The sequence below is a fragment of the Psammomys obesus genome, unplaced genomic scaffold (genome assembly GCF_907164565.1).
Source record: "Psammomys obesus unplaced genomic scaffold, mPsaObe1.curated_primary_1811, whole genome shotgun sequence".
Classification (NCBI taxonomy): Eukaryota; Metazoa; Chordata; class Mammalia; order Rodentia; family Muridae; genus Psammomys; species Psammomys obesus.
In genome coordinates, this window is record NW_026596466.1 from 1,087,305 (window position 1) to 1,114,032 (window position 26,728).

At 46.5% G+C, this 26,728-nt stretch overlaps 3 protein-coding genes across 3 annotated transcripts in view; 2 read left to right on the plus strand and 1 right to left on the minus strand.

Annotated features, from left to right (window-relative positions):
- The first annotated feature begins 112 nt into the window (after positions 1 to 112).
- Aimp2 (aminoacyl tRNA synthetase complex interacting multifunctional protein 2) lies at positions 113 to 8,978 on the plus strand. The gene is made up of 4 exons (XM_055598502.1): positions 113 to 347; positions 5,061 to 5,267; positions 7,045 to 7,276; positions 8,453 to 8,978. Exons 1-4 carry the CDS (start codon positions 213 to 215, stop codon positions 8,839 to 8,841), a joined length of 963 nt encoding a protein of 320 aa, XP_055454477.1. The 5' UTR covers positions 113 to 212; the 3' UTR covers positions 8,842 to 8,978.
- Eif2ak1 (eukaryotic translation initiation factor 2 alpha kinase 1) overlaps positions 8,975 to 26,728 on the minus strand; it is a 36,130-nt gene continuing 18,376 nt past the window's right edge. Inside the window, exons 10-15 of the mRNA XM_055598501.1 lie at positions 24,356 to 24,467; positions 21,371 to 21,471; positions 13,528 to 13,642; positions 13,281 to 13,363; positions 12,121 to 12,354; positions 8,975 to 9,878 (exon numbers count right to left, since the gene is read on the minus strand). Of these exons, the coding sequence (XP_055454476.1) occupies positions 9,774 to 9,878; positions 12,121 to 12,354; positions 13,281 to 13,363; positions 13,528 to 13,642; positions 21,371 to 21,471; positions 24,356 to 24,467 (750 nt within the window). The 3' untranslated portion in view covers positions 8,975 to 9,773. The remainder of the gene's footprint in view (positions 9,879 to 12,120; positions 12,355 to 13,280; positions 13,364 to 13,527; positions 13,643 to 21,370; positions 21,472 to 24,355; positions 24,468 to 26,728) is intronic.
- On the plus strand, positions 15,695 to 20,010 carry Ankrd61 (ankyrin repeat domain 61). Its single transcript, XM_055598688.1, is given in 3 exon segments — positions 15,695 to 15,928; positions 17,172 to 17,266; positions 19,023 to 20,010. Coding segments are annotated over 3 exon segments (1,296 nt in total). The 5' UTR covers positions 15,695 to 15,715.

The window sequence follows — 26,728 nt, forward strand, 5'->3', positions numbered from 1 at the left end:
CGTGGCAAGACCGCCTTACCGTTGATTGGCTACTTCAAAGGTCGAGTTGGTGACGTCAGACAGCCCGACCAATAAAAGCTCGAGTGCTTCACTTTTTTCCGGAACTCCGGCAGCAGGGTCAGGAAGAAGGCGGCTACGGTCCGAGGTGGGCTCGGGCGGCCTCTGAACGTTCGTGTCCCTCGCCCGCTACCTTCCTCCCTTTGGTTCCCACCATGCCGATGTACCAGGTAAAGCCCTATCATGGAGGCAGCGCACCCCTGCGTGTAGAGCTGCCAACCTGCATGTACCGGCTCCCCAACGTGCACAGCAAGACCACCACTCCCGCGACCGACGCGGGCCACGTGCAGGTAGGAGCGTGCGGCCCCTGCCTAGTGCGCAGGCGCTGGCCGCGCCGCGCCCTGTCCTATCCCTTGTCCAGCCTAGTGCGCCGGCGCTGCGGCTCCGTAGGGCTCTTCTCAGGCTCTGTCCAACAAAAGTGCTGCCGTGGCTTCCTTTCGCGATCGCCAGCCGCGTGGCAAAGTGCACGACCCAAAAATGCTCATCCTGAGGAATTTACAGAGCGATCCCTGGGTCACAGTAACCCCGGTTGACAGTTTTAGCGCCCCATCCTTCCCGCTTGCAACTTTTCCACAAGAGGTCCTGGCGTTTAGTGTACTTGTGTGTTGGTTTTCGCGGCTAGGTTGTGGAGTTTGGTTCCTTAAACCATATAATCTTTACGTACTGGAAGCATATAGTTTGTGTTCTGTTGTCTGACATGCTGTACAGATTTTCAGTCATTTTACTGTAACAGCGAAAGTGATCACGCTCCTTTACACTGCCTGGCCACACCCCGCTTACTTATCCACCCCGCCCCCCACTCATAGGCACTGGAATTGATAGACCAGCTAGCGTTAATAGCCTGTGTAGGAATGGAATTCCTGGCTTAGCGAGCAGGTTTGCTTTCCACTTTATCTGGATAAATTGTTTCCCAAAGTGGTTATACAGGTTTATGCTGTCAGGAGTAGGATGATGTAAGCATCATAATGATTTAATTTGGATTTCTCCAATTTCTAAGTAAGTTGAGATCCTCTTTCATGTTTTCTGGTCGTGGGTGGAGAGGGCAGAAGAAATAGGGCCTTTGTCCTTGAACTCATTTAGCCAAAGATCTTGAGTTCCTCCCCCAACACCTCCTCTGGCCTCCACCTTCTAAGTGCTGGGGCTGGAAGTGTCTGCCACCTTGCCTAAATGGTTATCTTGCCATGTTTATTTTATCACTATTGTTTGATCGCCTTTCTAAAGACTTGTTCAAATTTTTGTTCGGTCTCAAGCTCAGTATAAATGGCTGAGATGCCCATTCACATGTCAAAGTGGAAACTGGCCCCCAGATTCTCCCAGCATCCCTCAGACTCTACATGTTACAGGGCCCTCCAGACTGGCTTAACTCATCTTAGCCCAGGTACTGGCCAGGCTTCCCTCCCATAAACCATTTTGGCTATGCTACCCTCTTGGCCCAGGCAGCCCTTCTTGGTAGGTGGCTCTTCTCCCCTCACCTCTCCCCTTCTTCCTCTCCTTATGTGGCCCAGCTCAGTCTGGCCACGTTCACTCTGTACTCTCCTGGATGTCTGTCTCTTTTTGTGTTTTCCCTTTTATCCACAGTAAACTTTCTCCACCATAACTAGGAGCTATCGTGGCCTTCCTTTTTATTCTTTTTCATTCAGTTTTCTACTGATCACACACAGCCCAAATTTCCAACAGATAAAAATTCTGGCATTTTGGACAAAAATGTAAATGGATGCTGTTGTGGTCAATTTTTCTGTCACTTGCCTTCCTTTAACTGGAAGAGAAGTGGTTAATTCAAAACCTTGTGATATTAATAGTTGTCTAACTGCAGAGCTATGAAAACAACAGCAGACATGGTGTTGTTTTCTAGTGTGTTTCTAGTTGACAGTGGTCTGTCAACTAGAGACTGTCATAGAGGCATGGCCAAATGCACCTTCAACTTTACGTTCCCAGGGAACAAAAAGAACCCAGAGTAGGTTTGTCACCTTCATTCAGGCACCTGAATTTTATTTTGTGCTGGAGATGGAATCCAGACCCTCGCGTATGCTAAGTGAGAGCTCTACCCCAGGCCGCATCTCCAGCCCTGTCTAGCTGTGTAAGTCGCCCTTACTTCCTTTAAACTTTGATATATAGTGTGACTTTCCTGGGGAGAGCAGTAACAGACCAAAGAAAGAATTTCACCGAAGTCTAGCTTGGTGAGTTGGTGAGTTTAACCAGGGTTACTTACAGGAGTATGGGCAGTGTACAGCAGCTACACCACTATAGAAAGCATTCCCAGCAAATGTTAACTGCTGTAGATTCTTGGGGAGGGGCTGCTCCTGCTCAGCCCTCTCCCCTTCCAGAGAGAATGCTAATGAGCCCCATCCTCTTCTGTGGGTCCCATGGGAAAATCAAAGCCACTCTGACTGCAAGATGACAACATTTCACCCTCAGAGTATTATGAACATTTAGATGACACACAGCCTGCTTGCTTTAACAGGACAAAAAGTTAGAAATCAGAGCCCACAAGAATTAACTGCTTCTAAATACATAAAATGAAACCAGTGGATACCAGATCACAGTTTACTCAGCAAGGAAGCAGGCCAGCGTTGTAGGCAGTAATGAGGTAAAAATAGATCCTGAATGTTTCTGTGTTACTCAGAATAGGCTGAGCTGGACTAGAGCTCAGAAATCAGTCCTATTACATTTACAGTTCCTGCCTTAGACTTGCTTCAGTGTGGGTTGATTCAATTTTCGATCCAGTAGCTGCTACTTTGGCTCTGGTGGGATAGGGCTTCCTATTGCTATTTGTAGAAATGAGGAAGACTGCGCGTGCACACACACACACACAAAATATCACAAGTTATTAAAAGAGTTTGGAGTTGGAGTGGTGGACATGGAGCGTGCTGTTGCACCTCTGTAATCCCAACATCTGGGAGGTTGCATTTTAGGCCATTGTGGTCTCTCTCTTTACACACACAAACTGGGCTGGTGAGTGGTCTCTCTCTCTTTTTACACACAGAGATACACACACACACACACACACACACACACACACACACATAAAACTGGGCTGCTGAGATGGCTCCATGGTCAAAAGTTCTTGGCTCCAAACCTGAGCATCTGAGTTAGAGAATCCACATGGTGGAAGCAGAGAACCGAGGCCCTCATATGCTGTCCTTTGACCTCCACATTCGGGTGTGCACACAATAAAGAAATATATAAAAAAAACTGAAGTAGAGCTAGTAGTTTGAGACTTACTCAGCAGCAAGTATTATTGGTTTCTTAATGCGTGCCAGACTCTGCTAGGCAAGGAGGATGCATGGGTGTAAAGGATGACGTGTTTCCTTTTTGTGGAAAAGCAGCACTCAGCAGCGAGTGCTCAGATGACTGAGATAGGAGAATGCCAGTGTTGCCTTAACATAATCACATTTCCCAAGGAGCACTTGCTCCAGGGAGATGCTTCCAAACTGAAGGATACTTCAGGGCCCGAGTTCCAGGGGGAGAGAGACGGTTCAGTGCTTAAGAGCTCGTATTACTCTTGCAGGGGTCCTGGGTTTGATTTTCTGAACCCACAGAGGAACTTACAACTGCCTGTAACTCTACTTCCCAGTTATCCAACTCTCTGTCCTGGTCTCTGGGCATTGGTGCACACATGTGCACAGACAAACGTGCAGGCAAAACATCCATACACATAAAAATAATGAAAAACCTGAGTTCCTTTCTTCCCCTTTATATAAATTATTTCCTATTGCTCTTCCTCCATCTTTTCTCTGCTCATTTAAACCTAGTCTTTGGAGGTGTGTGGTTCAGACATTGTCTCAGGAAGTCCATGCCAGCCTCGAACTCGCTATGTAACAGCTGAGGATGTCTTTAAACTCTTGATCCTTCTGCTGCAGCCTCCTAAATGTTGAAATTACGGGTGTTCACCACTACATGTGGCTTAAACAAAGTATTTTTAGTTAGCCTGTTATTGAGATAAAGGATTCGGGTACAGGAAGGTAAGAGTACATGAGCCCAGAAGTTCAAGGCCATCCTGGATAACACATAGCAAAGACCCTCCCTCTATTTTATTTTTTGTTTTTGTTTTTTGGCTTTTTGAGACAGGGTTTCTCTATGTACTCTTGGCTGTCCTGGACTCACTTTGTAGACCAGGCTGGCCTTGAACTCACAGCAATCCACCTGCCTCTGCCTCCTGGAGTGCTGGGATTACAGGTGTGCGCCACCATGCCCGGCCTCCCTCTATTTTAAAAGAATTGGGTTTTTTGTTTGTTTCTTTTGGCATGGTGCACACCTGTAATCCCGGCATGCTGGAAACTGAAACAGACTTGTTTGAGTTCCAGGCCAGTTTAGGCTATACACAGTGAAACCCTGTCTCAAAATAAAAAGAGAAGGGGCTAGGAGAGGGCTAGGAGTTTTCATTTTCTTCCCTAACTTTCCTGAAACAGGAAATCCACTTTTTTTTAAAGATTTACTTTTATTTATGTGTATGTCGCTGTGAGATAGTGCTGCACGTGAAGGTGCCTGTAGATCTCTCGGACCTGGAGCTGCTGTCAGTTATGAGCCTCCTGATGCAGGTGCTGGGAACCAAGCTCAACCCTTCGGAAGAGCAGCAAGTACTCCTAACTGTTGAGACATCTCTCCAGCCCCAAATAGGACTACTTCAAAGTCATGTTTCTTTGTTGTTGTGGAGCATTTGTGGATCGATTTTCAGGACCCCCTTGGACTTGAGGAAAGGTAGTTCTGTTGCTTCATAAGTCTTATTTGAAAGAAACAAAAACATTTGTTTATTATGGTAGGAAGGAGGGTGCCTACTCTAGCATTCATGTGGAGGTTTTCCACCATGTGGGCCTGGGTAATAGAACTCAAATTGTCAGGATTGACAGCAAGCACCTTTTATATACTGAGCCATCTTATTGGTCCCATGATGTGTTTTTAGAATGCAGGAGTCTGGTGGTAAGTTAAAATTAGGACAAGTGATATAGTTTAAGCTGAGCTTCATGAGGTGGGAGAAGTGACCACTCAGATGTTGGTTTCTCTAGGAAACACCTGAGCCATCTTTGCAAGCCCTTGAGTCCCGCCAAGATGATATTTTAAAGCGCTTGTATGAGTTAAAGGCAGCAGTGGATGGCCTGTCAAAGATGATTCACACTCCAGACGCAGACGTGGACGTGACTAACATCCTGCAAGCTGATGAGCCCACGACTTTAGCCACAAATGCACTGGACCTGAACTCCGTGCTCGGAAAGGTGAGAAACCAGATGTCTAGGAGTGCCGGAAAAGGGTGTCAGTGGTTGGCTTTTTAGTTTTCAGAGGTGGAGCAAAGAACTTTTCTTTTTTCCTCCTCTAAATGATCACACCCAGAGCTGGTCACTCCTGTGATCCCAACACTTGGAGCCTGGGTTAAGAGGATCATGAGTTCCAGGCTACAAGGAGATCCTGTCTCAAAAAAATACAATGATTCCACCCAGAGCTCCAGGGTCTCCTCTTATGGCGAGGGGTGAACAGGAGGAGCAGGCGGAGAAGGGTCTCTGAAGTCCCAGCAGCCTGTAGTGCCAGTCTGCGTCAGTTACCTCTAAGCCCCGGGAGGAAAGGGCTTCCCAGCTCACGCTAGATGCCACTTGACAGAGCAGAGGTATCCCTCCCTGTTTTTGAGGAAATGCCCTGGCTACACAGATATAAAACCCTGTCAGAATGCATTGCAACAAGGCAGTTCCAGTCTTGCACTTTAAATGCACTTTACTTGTGCTTGCTGTATCGAGAGTAGACTGTGGGGCTGTAGAGGTGGGGCAGCACTGGCTGTCCTCCTGCTACAGAAAGTCAGTGCTGTCAGCTAGCATCCATGATTGACGTGTATAGGACTCAGATTCCTTAGTGGGCCAGCCATATGCCAGGCTGTCTCCTTTTTTGGGTGGTGGTGCTACTTGAAGATGCAGTAGAGTAGGCCAACAGCCTGCACCAGTCCTCTCTACATTGTGATAATGCATTGTAAAGACCTAAGAGCACAAGTGTGTTGTGGTGACTCACCCTGGGCCTTGACCACCTTGGCGCTTCTGCCGAGGATTGTTCTTTCTCCTACCTTCTCATCTCTCCGAATATTTTCATGCGCTGAGGAACAACTGAGGCCTGACCAGGCTGCGAGGAGCCAGAGTCTCCAAGGTGAGTCAGGAAGCAAGCACAGCCAGGGTGCTGACTTCTCACTGTGCTGGGAAGGCTTTTCAGCACACATGGTGTTCAGGATCAAGTCAAGCCTCTGACAAGTAGCCCACATCCCACATTCTCGTGTGCCTGTGTGTGTGTGTGTGTGTGTAGGGTCATGTGCACACATACTCAAGTGCACAAGAAGGCCAAGAACAAATGGGCATTTTCTCAGGCGATGCTCATGTTTTTGACATAAGATCTCTCACTGACCTAGAGCTCACCAGATAGCCAGGAGCCAGCTGGCCAGAGCTGCTTAATTAGCCTTCGTCAACCTCCTCAACTCTGGGCTCACTAGCTGTCACCTGGGTTTTAAAGATTGAACTCAGGTCCTTGTGATTTAAGGCAAGCACTCTACAGACTGAGCTGTCTCCCACCTCTTGTTTTTTGTTGTTTTGGGTAGGTTCTCATGTTGCTCAGGCTGCCCCCGACTTTTTATAGCAGAATGGCTCAAATTCCTGGCCCTCCCACCTGTTAGTGTGGAACACAGGCTTGTGTCCACTGAGGTCAGTGACCTTGGATAACCTGCTTACCTCCCTGGGACTCAAGTTTTCCCAGGTGGAATCACAGCAGCATCTAAAGTGGGATCGGAGACTCATTAGACCCTGGAAAGTTCTTGGTGGGGAACACCTGGTTCATTTGTAAACACAGATGGCACTTTTGTTTCAAGACAGAGTTCTCTTGTGTGCCCCTGCTGACCTGGAACTCCTATGTGGACCAGGCTGGCCTCATCCACCTGTCTGCCTCCAGAGTGCTGGGATTAAAGGTGCGCGCCATCACACCTGGCCAGATGGCTCTTGTTGGCTTCAGTATTTTGGTCTCTCTCAGGATTATGGGGCACTGAAAGACATCGTGATCAACGCAAACCCAGCCTCCCCGCCCCTCTCCCTGCTTGTGATGCACAGTCTGCTCTGTGAACGCTACAGGGTCCTGTCCACGGTGCACACACATTCGTCAGTCAAGAACGTCCCCGAGAGTCTGCTCAAGTGCTTCGGGGAGCAGGCTAGAAAACAGTCCCGCCACGAGTATCAGCTGGGCTTCACTTTGATTTGGAAGGACGGTAAATAGTGGGGCTGTGTTGAACTTATTTGGGCTGCAAAGGAGTGGGACAGTCACAGCACTGACTGTGACTACAGCTGATTGTTACTCTGTGAGATCCTCTCCAAGTCCAGCCAGATTGTGGGGTCAGTGGAGAGGGAGGTAAGTCTTGGCACCACATAGCCTCAGTACTCTAAGAGAGGTTGGGGTTTCTCAGTGAGACAATTCCAGGGGAACTAAGCCTTGGAGGAAGGGATTCTCCTGTAGCCATCCCCACTGGTCATCACATTCTAAAACTCAATCCAAGTAACGCTAACAGTGTCTTTCAGTTTGGCCTACAGAAGACAGCAGGGTATCATTTATTCATTGTCCCACCGAGAACACCTCTTTTGCCTGAGCTTCATACAGGCAGAAGCACATTCCTGCCTGCCATCCATCCAGTGACACCCTAACTATCCTCAGCTTCACATCCAAAGGAAGAGATCCTTGCTTTGAGCAACAGAACATCTAGTTCTGGTCTGTAGCCTCCAAATTTAATGGCAAGAGGTTGAAACTGACAGTCTTAAGTCCTACCTAGCTTGATGAAAACTCTTGTAATAGCAGAAAGGGCTACTTGGTCACCTCTAAATTCTTTTAAACATACATTGTACATGTGGGTGGTTGTATTCGGGCAAGCTTGTAGGGGTCAGGAACAAGTTGCAGAAGTTGTCCTGCAAAAGGTCTACCTTCTGCTGTAAGTCCTGGGGACTGAACGCAGGTGCTGGACTCAGTGCAGGTGCCTTTACCCTCTCAGTCACCTCACTGTCACTTTACTGCTGTTTGTTTTCTGAGATAGCCCTCAGTCACTTTTAAGGGAGTACTTAGAGACTCTTAAAAGCCTGGTGCGGTGGCACGCGCCTTTAATCCCAGCACTTAGGAAGCAGAGGCATGTGGATCTCTGAGTTCCAGGTCACTCTATCTACAAAACAAGCTTCAGGACAGCCAGGAATACATAGTTGAGACCCTGTCTCAGAAACAACAAAAGTTAACTAAAAAAATTAAAGTCTCTTGAATATTACAGATGTTGGCCATGTTCTTGAAAATTGTTTTGCTATCAGTTTATCAATGTGATGAGTTCCCCTTTCCACACAGCAGGAGCTGTCACTTTGACTCTATATGGAGCTTTTTTTTTTTCCTTTTTTTTTTTTTTTTTTTGCAGTGCCCAAGACACAGATGAAGTTCAGTGTACAGACAATGTGTCCCATCGAAGGAGAAGGGAACATTGCTCGCTTCTTGTTCTCTCTGTTTGGCCAGAAGCATAATGCTGTCAACTTAACACTCATCGACAGCTGGGTGGATATCGCTATGTTTCAGCTGAAAGAAGGCAGCAGTAAAGAAAAAGCAGCCGTTTTCCGCTCCATGAACTCTGCTCTGGGGAAGAGCCCATGGCTGGTTGGGAATGAGCTCACTGTGGCAGATGTGGTGCTGTGGTCTGTGCTCCAGCAGACTGGGGGTGGCAGTGGGGCAGCGCCCACCAATGTGCAGCGGTGGCTTAAGTCCTGCGAGAACCTGGCCCCCTTCAGCACTGCTCTGCAGCTCCTTAAGTGAATCCTAGCAACCCTTATGTTTCAGGGTTCAACCTAAGAATGGTACAGCTTCCAGTTTGCTGTCAGGAAAGGGACTTGTAGAATCACAACCTTTTCACTAAGCCAGTTGTCAGGCATTAATAAAAGCACCGTAATGTATGGATTTGATTTTATTTAGAAGTTAGTAAAATCACGTGCAGTGCACCGAGATGACTGCCTGCCAGAGGGCAGGCACTTTATTGCATCAGAGACTGCTGTCTGAGAATGTTCGGGTGGTTTGGGAGTGGAGGGCTTTAGAAAAGAAATGGAGCCTGGGAGACTGAGATAATGGCAGAAAACAGGGTCTCTGTTCCTAAGATCACTTGAGGCCAGGAGATCAAAGCTTGATAGCGCGCGCTGCAGGATGATGCCAAGTTGAAAGAGAACAAAAATGCTGGCAGTGGAGCTCTGTGCTAACAGGCTGAACTCTGACCTTCCAGGCAGCGCACAGCCGGCAGAAACTTTTGAGCCAAGGAGTGGTCAGGTGTCTTTTGGTAACCGGCCGTGGCAGCAGCACGAAGGGACCAGGGAAGACTTGCAGCTGTAGGGGAGGGGAGCACTGATTTCTGTAGAACGCTCTGGAAGACAGGATGGTCAATCGGCTTAGAGTTAAGAGTGGTATCTTACCTTAAGCTTCAGAGGTGGGCAGTAACATTTAAGTAGGAAATTCAGGCACTGAAACTTGGGGAAGGCAGGAGGAAGAGGCTTAATTTAGTAGAGTCTTGGGTAATGAGAAGATTCCTTGAGGAAAAAGAAAATCTTTACATGGGTTTGCTAAGTACAATTGGGAGTCACACCGCCTGTCCCAGCTCAGGGTTGGAAATTGACATTCCCGTTGACTGTTTTCAGAATGTAAGTCCATTTTCTTGGTTGAGAGCATAATTCAGGCAACACAGGTAGGCCCCATTTTCCCTCTCATCCCTTCAGCCCTTTGTCCTGAGAGAGGAGGCTTAGTTGCTTCTTTAGTTCTTCAATTTCCTTTTCTTGCTCTATTATCTTCATCTGCAATGTGAGATTAACCTAGAAAGGAAACATTTTAAGCTCCATTAAAATGGCCTGGCCTGTGAAGCATTCTTCTGTCCTCACTCTGCCTGAATAGCGATCACAGCCTGAACATCACTAGCCCCCTGCAAGGTTCAAGCGTCAAGTTGCCACAGAGAACCAACTAAGTAAGCGATACTCCTCGGCCTGCAAATGCTCTGCTGATTATGACTGGAGCTCATCAGGTGTCTTCCTTCAAAGTCGTCAGTCCTTGGTGGTGGTACATCTGTTAATTCACAAGGCACTGACACCTGAGCCAGGCTAGCTGGCTCATGACCATCCAGGGATCTGCCTCTTCACACCTCCCATCTCACCACCACTGGGATTACAAAGGCATGCCACCAAACTTGGCTATTTACATATTTTATTTTGGTTTTTAATTCAGCAATTAGATATTAACATTTAAGTTTCATGTATGTGTGTGTGTACATGTACCATTATGAAATATTCTGTACTCTCACTATGTGTGTTCCAAGGACTGAACTGATTACCAGGCTTGGCAATAGGTCCTTCCCAATGAGCTGTTTTGCCAACCAGGATGCTTCTGAGGCAAACACCTTTCTTAACCAATTCCCCTCTCCCAGCTATCTTTCTAATAGTCACTGTAAGCAGTTCACGGGCTCATGCCAATCACCATCACTGTGGGAGCCATAGAGTGCAGAACCCTATCCCAGGCCCTCCCAGAATCTGTCCATTGGTTAGGGCCGTGGAGAGGAGAGGGCCAGAGAAGGTTATCAGATGCTCACAGTACATTCTGCTAGCCTGGAGGCCACCCCTGGAAAACCTGACATGCGCTGCTATTCTAATACTGAGCATAACCTGAAATCCTGCTCAAATGCAGATTCCTGGTTGCTGCTGGTCTAGAGACCATCTTTGAGTAGCAAAGCACTAGGCATCCAGGACCAATTTAGGGGTCACATGTGACTGAGCATGCGAGGCTGTGGGTAGCTATGAATGTGGCCCAACACAGAACCGTAACCTAGGTAAAACATGATGTATGTGTATGTATATATACTCAAATATACACATTTGTAACTCGATTCCATGGTTCCCAAGTGTAAACTATGTATATAAACTTCTGTTGTAATGTCAAGGCTGGCTAGGCTTACTAAAGGATATATTTTGCATCAACCTTTAATGAAACCTTAGGTTTCTAAAGCAAGAAAAGGATGGATCACCTACTGTGTCCACATGCGGAGGAGACACGACCTTGGCAACACAGCCATATGGTAGGAGAGCCAGCTTCAGACAGTGGCATGCTGAAAGCTGTGCAGAGGCCGTCCCTACCACCCATTCCTGCTTAAAATCACTGCCCCCCCCCTTTTTTTACTACCGAGTACTTAAGTACAAATCATTTAGGAAAATCCATGGTTAGCAAGGAAAGAATAAAATGTTTCTCCTGACTGATATGAGGACAGAAAAGAAACTGTAGGCCACACTAAATTTAGAACAGCTTGTTGGCAGTGTGCTGTTGCTTCCTGGACTATGGATACACCTACATAGTTTGTGTAAGTTCAGTATCTGAAACTCTTAGGGAACTATGAGTAAGGTTTAACTATTTTGTTTTCATAAACCCCAAGACTCAAAGATTTGTGAAATGGAATTTGCAACAGAAACAAATTCTATTTTGGGCTTCAAGTTTTCCTTAGAATGAGAGGGAAAAAAAATGTTAGATTCACTGGTGACTGTGAAACAAGGATGTTGGTTTAAAGATTTGTACTTAAAATTATTTTGAAGCCATTCTGCGGTGTGAAATAGTCTGCCCTCAATATAGGAGAGGGTTTTATTTTGATCTTTTATGAGGTGTGTGCTTATGGATGGGGGAGGTGCACATGGCATGGACCAATGTAGGGGTCAGAGGACAGCCCTGTGGAGGGGTCTGTTCTCAATTAGCAGTAACAGTGTCTGTTACTGTCTGTGTGACGCATCAACTTCCTTCAGTCTTGTCTTCCTCATCTGGGAAAGGGAGATTAGCAATGTCAGCCTCATAAGAGTTGTGAGCCAACTGAAAGAAGCTTATCTACAACTCTTGGGAGTTGATGACTCAAACCTGCAATTTCGGCACTCAGGAGACTGAGAAAGAATTGCTCTGAGTTCAGGGTTAACCGGGGCTACAGTGTGAGACTGTCAATAAGTAAGCAAATAAATAAGCAAGGAGGATCTTGGGATCAAACCCAACCTAAAGCAAACATTCAGTAAGTACTAAAATAGGAAACATTACATTTCCAGTTGTCTGAAAAAGTTCGCTCTGCAGTAGCTCAAGAGCAGACGGTCTCTGTGATGTGTTCCTCCCGGTTAGGAGCTGGATATACTTGGCTTGCACGGGACACCTTTTACTGAGGGACTCGGGTATCCGACCAGTCCTCAGGCCTGTCAAGACGGCTGCTCGCTCCATTTCTGTCCCAAATGGCTGAAATAGCTCAAGCAGGATCACACCCAAGCTGTACATATCTGACTGCAGAGGAGGAAAAGGCGGTTACACTGGGAAGCACAACCCTAACAGTGTATCCTCTCAAAGTAAGGCTGTCCAGGAATGAGGCTTTACAGCAGGTCCCCAAAGAAGGGAACAGCAGGGTGTCTCATGCCTCAAAAGCAGGCATCTGCCTCAGGTGAGAGGTGTCTGGGACTTTCACAAGTGGTGTGGCACTTGACCAGCACATTCAGGCCCTGGTTTCAATCCTCAGCACCACAAAAAAGAAAAGCCAGTGAAGCACTAGAGGAAAAAGCTGAAGGTTTTAGCTATTTTTACATGTTTTTAAGGAATAAAGAGGGACTAAAAGCCTTACAGTGTCCTCACACTCTTTCAAGGAGTGGGTGGCATACTTCCCAGAACCATTTGTTTACCTGAGCTAGCAGTCAGAAGAATAAAAGGCTGAAGAGACGCCATGAAGTCTAGCTTCCTGAGGTGAATGGTGACATTTTAAAGGGAAGGCTGACTTCAACATTTAATGATGCCCAAGGATTTTGAAATAGTCACGTAGCCTAAAGGGCAATACACATGCAGTTGGTTGAAAAGGGAAATCTTTTTCCATTTTCCTTGTGTGCGTGTGTACACGAGAATACACGCACATTGAGTATAGGTGCCTCCAAAGCCAGGAGAGGGCACTGGATCCGCGTGTCCCTGGAGCAGGAGACATGGTGATTCTGGGTTGTCACGTTAGTATTGGGAACCAAACTTGGGTACTCTTGAAAGAGCAAGGAGCAGTCTCAATGGTCAAGCCAGCTTTCCAGCCTGGGGATGTCCTTACTGGGATGGTCTGATGTGACAGGCCCCCTGCAGGACTCGGCTATGCCAGAGCACCTCTGCCACAGAACTGCACCTACTGTTCTATGTGTTCTAGTCCCTTGACAAACTGAGGAAAGGGCGAAAGCAAACACTACCTTGGCATCATACTCAGATCCTTCCAGCTGCTCAGGTGACGCATACAGACAAGTGCCCACTCTCGATGTATGTGTTGGCGTTCCTGCAATTGAAAAGGCCGTTGCGCACTGCAGCTCCTGAAGGAACTTCTGGCCTCATCTGAGCTTTGCTGTGAAAGTTCTAAGATTCTCTAAGCAAAGACACGTTCAGCTACCCCCCCCCTTCAATGCAAAAAGAAACAAAATAAGTGAGCAAATAAATCCTTACCTTTCCCATTTCTGTTGGTCCAATCTGCACTCTTCTGTATAATGTCTGCACAAGCCAGACCAAAGTCTCCTATTTTTACTTGCTGATCAGGGCCATGAAGAAAAATGTTTCTAGGCTACAAATAAGAAGGAAAAGTCAACTCAGTTTTCTTAAAATAAAAACTGGAAACTTATGTTAAGCACTGTTCAGCACCAAGCATGAAGGCTCACACCTGCAATGACAGAACGTGGGAGGCGGAGGCAAGAGGATTATTGTGAACATGTGCCAGTCTGGTTCACATCATCAAGGACTATAAAACAAAACCCCATTTCAAACAAACAAAAGTTGTTGGGCTAAGGAGGTGGCTCAGTGAGTAAGAGTGTTGGCTGTGCAGGCATGAGGGGCTGAGTTCAGGTCTCCAGCCTTCAAGTAAAAAGCTAGAGTGCCTGAACCCCAGTACACACAGGACAGACAGACACAGGAGGATCCCTGCGGCTTGCTGGCTGTCAGCCTCCCAGCTCTAGGTTCAGTGAGACAGACTGCATCAAGAGAATAAAGCTCTGTGGCCTGGCAGGGCTGCACCCACAGGGCAGGGGCCAGTGATCAGAGAGCTTGCTACCAAGTCCATGGCAGAGAAAGCGCTGCTCCCCTTACTAGGGACCCCACTTGGAGACTGAGACTGTGGGCTACATCTGAGCTGGGGTTTTAGGTTTTAGGTCTTCTTCATGCATTGTCCTTGGTTGGGGTATCATTCTCTTCAGAGCCCCCAGCACTCAGGTTTTTCTGTTTGTTTTGTTTTTTGGCTCTGTTGGTCTCCTTGTGGACCTCCTGTCCCCTCCAGGTCTTTCCATCTCCCCCTTTTTTCCTAAAATTCCATGGGAGACAAGACAACCAGTCCTGATGAGACCAGATAGGTTAGGGCCAAATAGAAGGGGAGGAGGACCTCCCCTATCAGTGGTCTAGAGGAGGGGCATAGGGAGAGAAGAGGGAGGGAGGGAGGGAGGGGGGATAGGAAGGAGACTAGGGATGGGGCCACAGCTGGGATACAAATTGAATAAACTGTAATAAATGATGGTGATAATAATGGAATAAAGTAGGGAGTGATAGAGTACATGTAAAACCCTCTTCTGACACTGACACACTAACACACAGAGCACAACATATGTACAGTTACACACCAAAGTAAGAAAGCTGGCCCCTCAGGAACAAATTTGAATTGAAAATCATTTAAAACTTAAAGGGGTAGAGGATGTGGCTCAGCTGGCAGAGTGCTTGCCCAGCATCAACAAAGACCTGCATTCTAATTCTAGTAATGTGTGAAGTAGCATACATCTGCAATCAGCAGCTGGAGAGGTAGAGGTAAGAGCAGAAGTTCAAGCTACAGAGCAGGTCTGAAGCAAGCCAGAGCTAGATGAGACTGTTTCAAATAACAGCAACAGCAACACTACCATCTCACTAGTAAAAAGATTTTCCTAAAATTAAAGCAAATATTAAAAGTTGCAGTCTTACACTAATTCACTTCTTTATTAGCATCTGTCTTAATCTGTTTTGGTCCTGCTAAGAGTTTTTTTTTTTTTTTTAAACTGTGTGTGCATGCATACACACCATGGCATGAGGATGGAGGTCAGAGGACAGCTTGTATCATCATGCAGACCCCCAGGAGAGAGCTCAGGTAGTCATGCTTGGTGGTAGGCATTTTACTTCTAGGCATCTCACTGTCCCTGTGAGATTTAATGATAGTTGTAAGGGAAGGAGAAATGATTTTAGCTATAGGATGCCACTTTGGGTGGTTTTAAAAAATAAGTGAGTAGAAAGCTGAGAGACTCTGCCCACACTTGGTACTATACAACAAGGGGACGAAGCCTCCTGAGGGCTGGCTGCAGCAGAGAACAGAAATGGGTTCAGCACATGTCTTTAGTCCCTGCACTTGGGAGGCAAAGGCTGGGAGATCTCCGAGTTTGAGGCGAGCCTGGTCTACATAGAGTTCCAGGATAGCTAGGGCTACACAGAGAAAACCTGTCTTAAAACAAACAAACAAACAACAACAACAACAAAAAAAAAAAAAGAAGAAAGAAAGAAATGGATTCTGTTGACAAATACAATTCTAGAACAGTTCTAGAACTGAGCGGAAGGGGTCACCATCATAAGCGACAAAGCTGACCACAGCAGCATCCCCTCACCTTTCAGCCCTTGCTCTAACGACTTCCTCATGGGAAACATAACCAAGAGGGGAAGCAGAGACCTGGTGGCTGACAGTACCATGTTGCTGGAGGAAAGCCTGGCCACTGCAGTGCACTGGAAACTTTATGAGGCCATAATCAAGGAAGACTGTAACACAATCAAGACACTTCTCCGAAACCACCCTGTCAACCAGCCCTTGACCATCCTGGCCAACTCCACTAGCTACAGACTACTAAGCCAGGTGCTCGCTATCCCTCAGTCCCGCTAAAGAAGCAGTGAGGTAGAAGTGGTGGCACACCCTCTAATCCCAGAACTTTGGAGGCGGAGGCAAGAGGACTGCTCAAGTTCAAGGCCAGCTTGGGATACACAGTAATTTTTAGGTCAGCTTGAGCTACAGGGTGAGACCTTGTCTCAAGAAAATAAAAGAAGAAGGAAAAAAAAAAGTCAGAGGCTTTGGAAGAACTGCCTCAATGCCCTGGGGACCCCCTAAGCCCCTGAGGCTTTACAGCACTCAGTGCCCAGCACCCAGACCCTAGCCTGCAACTCCTCCTTCTGCTCAACACAAAAGGTTGGGAGAGACATCTGGTGTGGCTAGAAGACCAATACACCCACAGTGATGACGTCATGTAGAATTGTTTGTCATTCCTGATACACACTTTCATAGAATTTTTATGTCAATTATTGCATTTGGTTTTGTTTGAAGCAAGGTCATACTCTATAGTCTAGGCTGGCCTAGAACTCACAACGTTACCCAAGTGGCCTAAAGCATGCAACAGTCTTTCTGTCTCTGCCTCCCATGTGCGGGAATTACAGGTATGAGCCACCACGGCTGGCTTTTGTAATTAGCTTTCTTTTCTCGCTTGCAAAAAAGAAAGTCACCCCCTCCTTTGTGTCACTCTGTCACCTTGCCATCATGGTGTATAATGAGCTCTGCTCATCACAGTAAAAACATATACTGAATTATCTTTGAGGACCTTGGCAATGCAAGGGCCACAGCTGATAATGGCTTTGGCAAGACTTAAAAATTATAATGTACTTGTTCATCAATTTCTGGGTTAACTTAAGAACTAGATTATTTCAAAGCAATTTGCTACTAGTTTTATAGCCACAGATGGCCTTGTCCTCCTGACTCTCCCCCACCCCAACGACCAGGTACGAGGGGTTAACAGGTGTGCACCAACATGCTCAGCTCCAAAACACAATTTCTGTAATTTAAAACCACCAGCTATGGGTTATTTAAAACAGGCAACAGAAGAGGAAACTCTTTAGCCAGGAATGGTGGCACATGCCTTGGGAGGCCGAGGCAGGTGGATCTCTGAGTTCTAGGCCCGTTTGGTCTACAGAGAGAGACTGTTTCAGAATGTCAATGCATGAACTGAAGCAGCGATAGACTAGTGCTGGTGCTCCTGGCTAACCCCTGGGAGTGAGCCTCGCCGAGCAGCACTGTAACCGCGCATGCGCGCACTGTGCTTTCCCTGCCGCAGACACAGCCCATCTTCCCCATCCACCTGGCCGCCGAGTACCGCAAGCCGCAGAGCTTGCTTTGCCTGTTACAGCATGGGGCTGACCCGGAAGTAAGGTAAGTCAACTCAGCATGTTGTCAAGCCGAAGTGAGGCGGTGTGTGTGTGTGAGAGAGAGAGACAGAGAGACAGACACAGAAGTAAAGAGAGAGAGAAAGAGAAAGATATTGATTCATATAAGATACTTGTCCCATTCTGAGCACAGATTATGCTTGGATGAAACTTTCCTGACAAGGTGAGAGACTGAAAAACTGGCACTAATACAATACTAATCAGGCAGCAAGATGAACATACATGAAGTACTGGCTCAGCTGTAGAAAACACAGTAAGTCTGGACTACAGCACTCAGGAATTTGTCACTATGAAAAGAGAAAGGGAGAGGGAGGGGAAAGAGCGAGAGAAGTAAACAGAGCAGCTAGATGGTGGGCTTTCTTATTGTCACCTCTTCTCGCACTCTCACACTATGGCCCAATGAATAGATAAATAAATAGATAAATCAAACAATTATGTAAAATAGCACAACTTCCGAGTACAATCAGACAGTCTACCCGACCCTCTTCTGGCACCACTGACCCCAGCCTGGCGAACTCTCTCCATGGCCTGTTGAAGCCAGGCCTGACTTACTCCAGCTCTTCAGGGGCTCCTGCAAAGGCACTTTCCTGCCCTTGAAGTCACACATGGTCCCTGGGCAGGTTCTGCACCTTTCCAGAACACTGCCTACATTTAGCCCTTTAACCTGCCTGCTTTCCATCCCAGACTGCAAGCCCTCAGAAGGCTGAGATGTCCTGCTGTTTCTCCAAACCTCAGCCTTGGGCCCTCACGCAAATAAGTCTGGGTGAACTAGCGCCAGGAAAGCAGTCAAATTCTCATGAGAAACCTTCCCTGTCCTTTCCCACAACAAAGACAATTTGGAGGCAATCTTGAGATGAGGGCCAACTCACTCCACCTGGGTTGGAGCAGGGCCTGGAGAGGAACAGGCTTAACTGACTTCTGAAAAGTGCAGATTCAAGTCCTGCCATCTACTCTCCTACACTTGTGAGTGAACGTGGCAGGGAGGGACGGGAAAGCCAGGAACCCGAGTGAAGAGGGGTTCTGGCCCTTCAGCATTCACTTCTGGGATATTCATAGCTCACACCGAGGTCCACACACTTTTACTGAATACCTAGTCCAGGGCCACGCCCTATGCTTCGGATACAGAAACCACCAAGAGAAGGCCTGAAAGGGGCCACAGTCCCAGAAGGAACAACCGAGCTTGCAACGCCTTCTCTAAGAACCTAGGCCTCACTCAACAGGGACCCCAAAAACCTTAAGACATTTAGCAATACAGACAGCCAGTACTTCTTTAAAATGGCTAGCAGGGGCTGAGGGAGATATGAGAGCCAGCAAAGGACCTACCATCCAAACACAAAGAGGAGTTCCCGCCCCAGCACCCATGTAAGAGCCGGGTGTGAGGGCACGCGCGTTATAACCACAGTGCTGCGAGGGTGGCGGAAGGAGTCCAGAGCTCACTTGCTGGCCAGTCTAGCTGAATGAGTTTCACATTCAGCCACGAGACGAGGCCTTTCTCAAAAATAAGGTGGAAGGCAATCAAGAAATAGTTACCATTGACCTCTGGTCTGCACACATGAGCACGTTCATATGCACCCGAATACACACACAAATCAGTTTGTACCCCCCAAGCTCTCCCACCAGAGAGACAGAGACAGGGAACACAAACTAGCAGGTGCTACTTGCCAGGGTTGCCTTCCTGAGCATTGACTTCTCAGAGTTCCGCCCTGAAGCACACCTGCCTTAACATGACCAATCCCTTGCAGGGACACTCAAGGACTCACCACTCTTCACCTGATGCTGCTAAACTGGCCAATCAGTTCTAGCACATGGACCAAACCAAGCACTCGGATCCAAAAGATCCTCACAGACATTCAGAACAATGCTGTCATGTGTCTGCGCATTCTGTGTGACCATGGAGCTCAAGTTAACGCCCGGGTAGACAACAGCAACAAACACTCAGCCCTCCACCTGGCCATAACGTATGGGACCTATCCAGTTCTCTCCTTTTTGGCTCAAAATGGTGCCCACGTCAATGCTATTAATGAATCCAGCATGACGCCCCTCCACATGGCTGCAGACATACTGAATAAAAACATGATAGAGACGCTCATTGCCTGCGGGGCCAATGTGAACTGTGCCATCTCATCTACTGGAAACACAGCTCTGAAGCTGGCAGTCTGTACCGCCTCAAGCAAAGCCGGCCGGCTGCTGGCAGCAGGGGTGGGCTGCATCCGTCTGCTGCTACATCATGGAGCCCAGGTCAATGCCCAGGACCATGAAGGCCAAACAGCTCTGCACGAGGCATGTTTTGGAGGCAGAGAGGTAATAATCAATCTCTTGCTGGAATTTGAGGCAAACGTTAACATTTTAACCAGAAATGGGGAGTCTCCAATTTATATGTACCTTCAGCGCGGTTCCAACATCAGAGATGTAACGCTACTGGCCAGGCTACTTTATCATACTTACCCTTTAAGACTGAGCAATAAACAAGGGATTCTACCTGCAGGAATCATGCTGCCAGAATTCCACCTCTTAAGGGAAACCCTAATAAAGTTATCCAAAAAGCCTTTAACCCTAGAGGCCATCTGTAAGAGAAACATCAGAAATGTTTACGGTGAGAAGCACAAATTCCACCTGAAGCAGCTTCTCCCTGCAAAGCTCTGGGACACCATCTACAGCGTTTATGACTTCACCTACCTCTTGAAATGAGAACCCTACGACCTCAGTGCCGGAGAACCTCAGCATCTCTAACCGTGTTTTCTGGATAGACAGGTACCAGAAAACACCTGAACTTCACTTTACATCACAACGCACAAACCTGCGTATCCTTAATCCCTCCAGAAAATTAAAGTGACCTGCACATTAACTCTCATAGTCTTCTGAAGTGTCATTTAGATTCCTTTCTCATGATTTAATTTTGGCCAGAAAAGCATGCTAATTGCTTTAAGATTTGTCAGCCAAAAGAGAAAGCATATTTTTATCTTTCTTTGATAGTCTTTGAAGAATTAAAACTAAAATAGTCCGTATGGAGTTTTTTGTTTGTTTGCTTTGTGGGGTGGTTTATTTTGTTTTTCTGAGACAAGGTCTCACTATGTAGTGTGGGCTAACCTCAAGTTAACTGATCCTTCTGTCTGCTGGACTTGTATTTTCATTTTTGCTTGGTTTGAGGGATTTGGGGGTTTGATCTTAGTTTGTGTCCTTGAGATATAACTCAATACCTAACCCTGAGGGGACCTCTGGACTTGCCTTAGCCTCTGGTACTTGGATAAAAGATTTGTGCCAGGTGGTTGGTTGGTTTGTTTTTAGTTTTTTTTTTTTTTTGTTGTTGTTGTTGTTGTTCTTTTGTTTTTGAGTAGGATTTCGCTGTGTAGCCTTGGCTGTCCTGGAACTTGCTGTGTAGACCAGGCTGGCCTCAAACTCAGAGATCCACCTGACTTTCCTTTCCAAGTGCTGGGACCAAAATTGTGTGCCACCACTGCCCAGCTTTTTTTTAGGTGAAAAAAGAAAAAAAAAAATTGTTTTCCCCCCTGAAAACAGATTTTAACCAAACCATATGACCACTTCTGCCAACACTGAGTACTTTTACCATCACCAATTACATTAGCAAGCAGTATACTTATGCCTCACTATAGTCATCATTCAAGACAAGGTTCAAATGATCTCAAGGGTTTCTTTTTAAGCTTTGGGGGCAGGTTGTTTCTCGTGTGTATGCACGTGCATGTGTGTACATGGTTTATGTAGACAGAGGCCAAAAGTTGACAGTGGGTATCTTCCTCAATCCACCTGACTGGATGGCCAGCGAAGCCCAGGATCCTCTTGTCTCTGCTTCCCCAGCACTGAGATTACAGGCGAATGCTGCTGGACCTGACTTTGTGCAGAGAGTCTGGAGATACAGACTCCAGTCCTCATGCTGGCATGACAAGCACTTTACTGCCTGAGTGATCTTCCCAGCCGGGAGTCCTGGACCTTTGGGCTAACAATTTACATGACAGCAGTGACAAACTCTCGCAGACGAATGAGGGTCTGTCACCTCACTGCACTCCATGAGTGCACATCCCGACATCCTGTGAGACGCCACTGCTGTGCTCCCAAGTTCAGCAGTCTGGCTTACCTTCAGATCTCTGTGGACAATGCCCATGCTGTGTATGTAAAAGACACCTTCCACCAATTCCTGGAAGATTTTTGTTGCAACACTGGCCATAACATAGGGACCTGGAATTAAAAAAAAAAAAAAAAACGGTTTCATGTCCCTATTTCTTTGAACTCATTAAATGACATTAACATCTAAATGGTAAAAGTTCTCAACAAATTAACCTTAGATAGTTAAGCAGTTAAACACTCCAGAATGGTCTAAAACATGGAACCAAGGAGAAAAAATTCTTTGCTAGCAAAGAAAAAAACATCACTGAAACTCAACACTGACACTGTGCTTCCAAAAAGGTAGCTCGAGGCGTGGCCACTCTGTATTGACTTTCTAAACAATTACCAGGCAATAATGGCTAAATTACAGCTTCAGTCCTCTTTATGTCTTAACATGCTAAAGTCTAAGGCTAATCTACTGTCCTAGCCCACACTGATTAAGACATTGTGACCAAAAGAGGGTAAAGGAGATAAATTATGTACAAGGAATAAGTTCTATCCATCGTTTGCCAGATTTGCTAGAAAAAACTTGAGTAGTGAAGAATACAGTAAAAAGCCAGGAGGAACAAATTTATCTCTCAGTGTTTAGCAGCTAACTTAGATAGTGGAGTAGTTTCTAATGACACATCCACCCTGAGGCCCACTGACTTCAAGCATCCCGGGATAGTTATGAATGCAGCCCAACACATTTTTAGAGAGCAATGCCATACTACAGTGCAAAAGGTTTGAGCCAAAAGAGCTGGCCCCACCTCTCAATGGCTGCGGCTCTCGGGAGACTGGGCCCGGCACCTTGCCTGGGCAGCACAGCAGAGCTGGTCCTGGTGGTGGGGTGAGCCGATCCCAGGGCGTGAGTGTGGGAGGGCTGGCCGTGCCACTCATCTGCTGTGAGGTGGTGTGGACACAGAGGCGCTGCCTTCCTCACCCTCGTCCCTCAACACCTGCGGCAGTCAGCAGTCAAGGGAGCTGAGCCCAGGATTACGAGCATGAAAGCTGGCCCTGACTCGCATCAACTGCAGCACTCAGAAGAGTGGCCCCACACCTTGACTGGGCAGCACAGTGGAGCCGGCTCTGGAGGCGAGGGTACAGGTGAGCCGGCCCAGAGGGCATGAGGGTGGGAGAGCTGCCCCTGCCCCTTGCCGACTGCGGCATTGGCTGAGCTAGCCAGGGCACGCTGGAGAGCTTGCCGTGGTGGTGTGGTGCGGGAGAGCTGGCAGACTGACCAACTCGGCTAACACCTGGGTCCAGATCCAGGGCTTTGAGTTGGCCCACCCCAACATCTACCTTGTGCGGAGTGCACTAAGGGCCGGTTCCTACCAGATCCAAAACTACAGGACCGCAACGACACAGGGGAGCAACAGGATAGCCACACGGTGAGCATTTAGCATTGACAGTGTGGAAGCCGGGCCTCAAACCAGACCAATGACCCACTGCACTAAACACCTGCAAGTAAAGAGACCTGGACAAGAGACGTATGGGACACAATGTGACAGTCTACAAATTCTGTAAGATTTTTTTTATAATTTATTTTTGTTTTATATTTTCTTTTGAGGAGGATGTTGCAAAGACGGAGGGATGGGGAGATGAGTGGGATTGGTACGCATGATGTAAAACACAATCAATAAAAAGTTAAAAAAAAAAGTTTGAGTCAGGCAAGGTGGTGCACGCCTTTAATCCCAGCACTAGGTGGGGTGGGGAGGCAGAGGCAGGAAAATCTCTGAGTTCCAAGCCAGCCTGGTCTGCAAAGTGAGTTCTAGGATAGCTAGGGCCACGCAGAGAAATCCTGTCTTCAAAAAAAAAAAAAAAAAACATAAAAAAAGCTTAGATGCCCTGTACTAAAACAAAAACCTTAAAAAAAAATATGGACAGTTCCTAACAAGTTAATAACCTAACAGGAGGAAGGGTTGTGGGCTCTGACTTTTTAAATTTTATTTATATGTATATAGGTGTTTGTTTGTGTATGGTATGCATGAAGGTCGGAGGACAACTTACGGAGCCAGTTTTCTCTTCCTACCACCTGAGTCCCAGGGCTTCGACTGATTGTCAGGCTTAGGGGACCCTAGCCCCATGAACCATCTCACCAACCCTTGCAATCCAACCATCATTCCCATAATTCCTCTGGCCACTGGCAATTTCTCAGTTTTTCTTGTCTCTAAAGACACTTACTGTTTGAGACAGGCAGAACTCTGGAGCTAACTGGCCTCTCCAACCTGGCTAAATTAGTAAGCTCTAGGTTCCTGAAGAGACACAAGTCCCAAAAATAAGGTGGGGAATGACTGAGGAAGATAACCTCTAAAAACCAGCCTCCGGTCTCCACACACATACAAATATGAACACACTCACACAAACACGTACATTTAAAGCGCGCGCACACACACACAGAGAAATAAATACCAAAAAATTCTATACAAAATCACTGATCTAAAGTCTATCATATTTCTATTTAAATACTTTCTTAGTTTCTTTTTCCATTGCCATTATAAAATGCCCTGACAAAGGAATGCAAGGGAGAAATGGCTTATTACAGCTCACAGTTCAAGGTTATATATAGTCCATTATCACAGGAATGCTAACATGGCAGGAGCTTGAAGCCACAGGTTACAAACCTCCAGCCAGACAGCAATGAATGACTATTATCACCCAGCTCACTTTCTCCCTTTCATACAGTCCAAAAACACAACTCAAGGGATGGTGCCACCCACAGTGGGCATGTCTTCCCACCTCAGTTAATCTAATCAAGACAATCCCCCACTGGTACCCCCAAAGACTAACCTAACCTATACAATCCCTCACTGGTGTGTCAGAACAAATCCAGCTAATTCTAGATCCTGTCAAGTTGACCATTAACAAGAATCATCACAAACACCAACCAACACTTTATCACAGATAAACTCAACTACCAAATGCATAGTTGTTTTAAAAACGTATTGAAATAGGCAGATGTACAGGTGGTACTTACAGGCGGCTTCATCCACATATTCCCGGCTCCGCTTGTTCCTCTCGGCTATCCAGTCCCACAAGGAGAGCTCACACAGCTGCATCTGGATGTGCAACATCAGGTGGTAGCAAACCTAGAGGGCACAGTGCATGCTCTGATCTGCCAAATCTCATAGTCCTCATTCGTCAACAAATACTCCCTGGCCTACTCCAGCTTAAACCAGGGCTAACTGCTGCCTGATACAGATGTCTCCCAAGAGACTGATAAGCAGAGATTACAGTGCAACCCGAGGCTGGAGATGTGGCACAGCTGGTAAAGTACTTGCTTAGCATGCAGGAAACCTTGGGGAACATCCCCAGTGACGCATAAACCAAGAAGGGGCATGTCTGTAATCCTAGCACTCAGGAGGTAGAAATAAAAGGATCACAAGTTCAAGGTGATTCGCTAAGGGAGATTGCAAATCCAATAGCAGGTAGCCTGGCAATGCATGTCTTAACAAAGTATGTCCTAGCATAAGGAACCCCAGGTCCAATGGCAGAAGCTTTTGACTATGGCACTGATGAATTGATTCTGATGCTTATGTGGTCTGCTCACAGTGTAAACTGATGTTTGTCTTGGGGGTTGTCTTCAGGGTACTAGGAATGGAAGCTTCCAAGTGCTCTAACATAAAATACATTAAGACAAAGCATGGCAAAGTGGCTACACAGTATTCTACAACTGTCAGTTTTCTCCAAAGTGTAGCTATATGAGTTGGAATGATGGTTTGAATACTGGCCTCCACAGGCTCATCTATTTTAATACTGGGTACCGGTTGGTGAAACTGTCTGGGCAGGATCAGGTGGTGTGACCTTGGAGATGTGTGACTGAGAGCAGGGGTCCAGGTTTCAAACACATGCCACACCTAGTTAGCTCTCTCTGCCTCCTGCTTGTGTTTTAAGATGAGAGCTCTCCAAAAATGACAAATTAGTTTTCTCTAAAGAAGTCTCACTGGGTGTGCAAAGCACTCTTTTGTTTTGTTTTGTTTGAGACAGGGTTTCTCTGTGTAGACCAGGCTGGCCTCAAACTCGAAGCACTCTGCCTGCCTCTGCCTCCCGAGTGCTGGGGTTACAGGCCTGTACCACCACACCTGGCTTACAGGCCACTCTTAAGAACAGACCCTATGGTTAGTAATAGATGGCAAACACAAAACTCAATGGCATTTTAGGACATTTCTTGTCTTGTAATGCTTTGTCTGAGCATTCTATTTATTTGTTTATTTTTCCCTTTACAAGTCTTTTGCGTATACATTATGCTTTCCAATGTTGTGTTTTTATGGAATTTCTGTGTCTTTGTGTCTATATGCATTTCTTTTGTTTATTCCTTGGCTTTTTCTTCTGTTTGTTTCATCCTATTCTGGTTCATTTGTTTTCATTTTACCTTATTTTATTATTTTTAGATGCCTGTTTGATAAAAGAGGGTGTGCATTTTTGTGGGGGTGGTGTTGGGGGAGGGGAAGCTATAATTATTCTATATTCTGTTTTTTAAAAATCTATTTTCAATTAAAAGAAGAAAAAAATGAGCTCTCTGCTTGTGCTCCAGCACCCTGTGTGCTTGCTTGCTGACATGCTCCCTGCCTCAAGGGTCACAGACTCCAATCCTCTCAAACTGTGAGCCCCAAAGAAACTTTTTTTCTGTGAATTGCCTTGATCATGATATCTTCTCACAGCAAAAAAAAAAAAAAAAAAAAAAGAAACGAAACTAAGACAGTTGTCTTCATTACATTGTGAGAGAGCATTAAGTTTACAGCAGCCAGCTGAAAAAAAAAAGGATTTAGGCCTCCACCTTTCATCCCAGCACTAGGGAGGCAGAAGCAAGTGGATCTCTGAGTCTGGTCTATGTAGCCAGGGTGACACAGAGAAACCCTGTCTTGAAAAAAACAGAACAACAAAAAACAAAACAAAACAAAACAAAACCAAGCAAAAAGCATGTAGACACACACATTCTTCCATAATTATTATTTTGGTACACACAGATTTTCAATCCTACCCTGTCGAATTGTAGACTCCATTAATGTTTAGTTTTGTGTGAGCATGTATGAGGAGAGGAGGGGTCTGTGGATTCTCATGTGTGTGTGCAAGAGGCATGTGGATGTGGAGGCCAGAATTCAGTCTCAGGTGCTATTCCTTGGGGCTGACTGTCTTGTTTTTGGAGATGGCGTTTCTCATTGGGGTGTAGAGTTTATCACTTAGGACAGAGTGGCTGGCCAGTGAGCACAGGGGTCCATCTCTTTTGACACCCCCAGAGCTGGATTACAAGTGTGCACCACTCCACCCAACTTTTTATATAAATTCTGGGGATCAAACTCGGGTCAGGCTTTAAACGGCAAGCACTTCTCAATGGAGCTATCGCTCCAGC

Bases quoted from the DNA above. Each gene is read 5' to 3' on its own strand.
- Aimp2 (XM_055598502.1), top strand. From the start codon at position 213: ATGCCGATGTACCAGGTAAAGCCCTATCATGGAGGCAGCGCACCCCTG. The intron at 348-5,060 runs GTAGGAGCGTGC...TGGTTTCTCTAG, and splicing joins CCGACGCGGGCCACGTGCAG to GAAACACCTGAGCCATCTTT. The intron at 7,277-8,452 runs GTAAATAGTGGG...TTTTTTTTGCAG, and splicing joins CACTTTGATTTGGAAGGACG to TGCCCAAGACACAGATGAAG.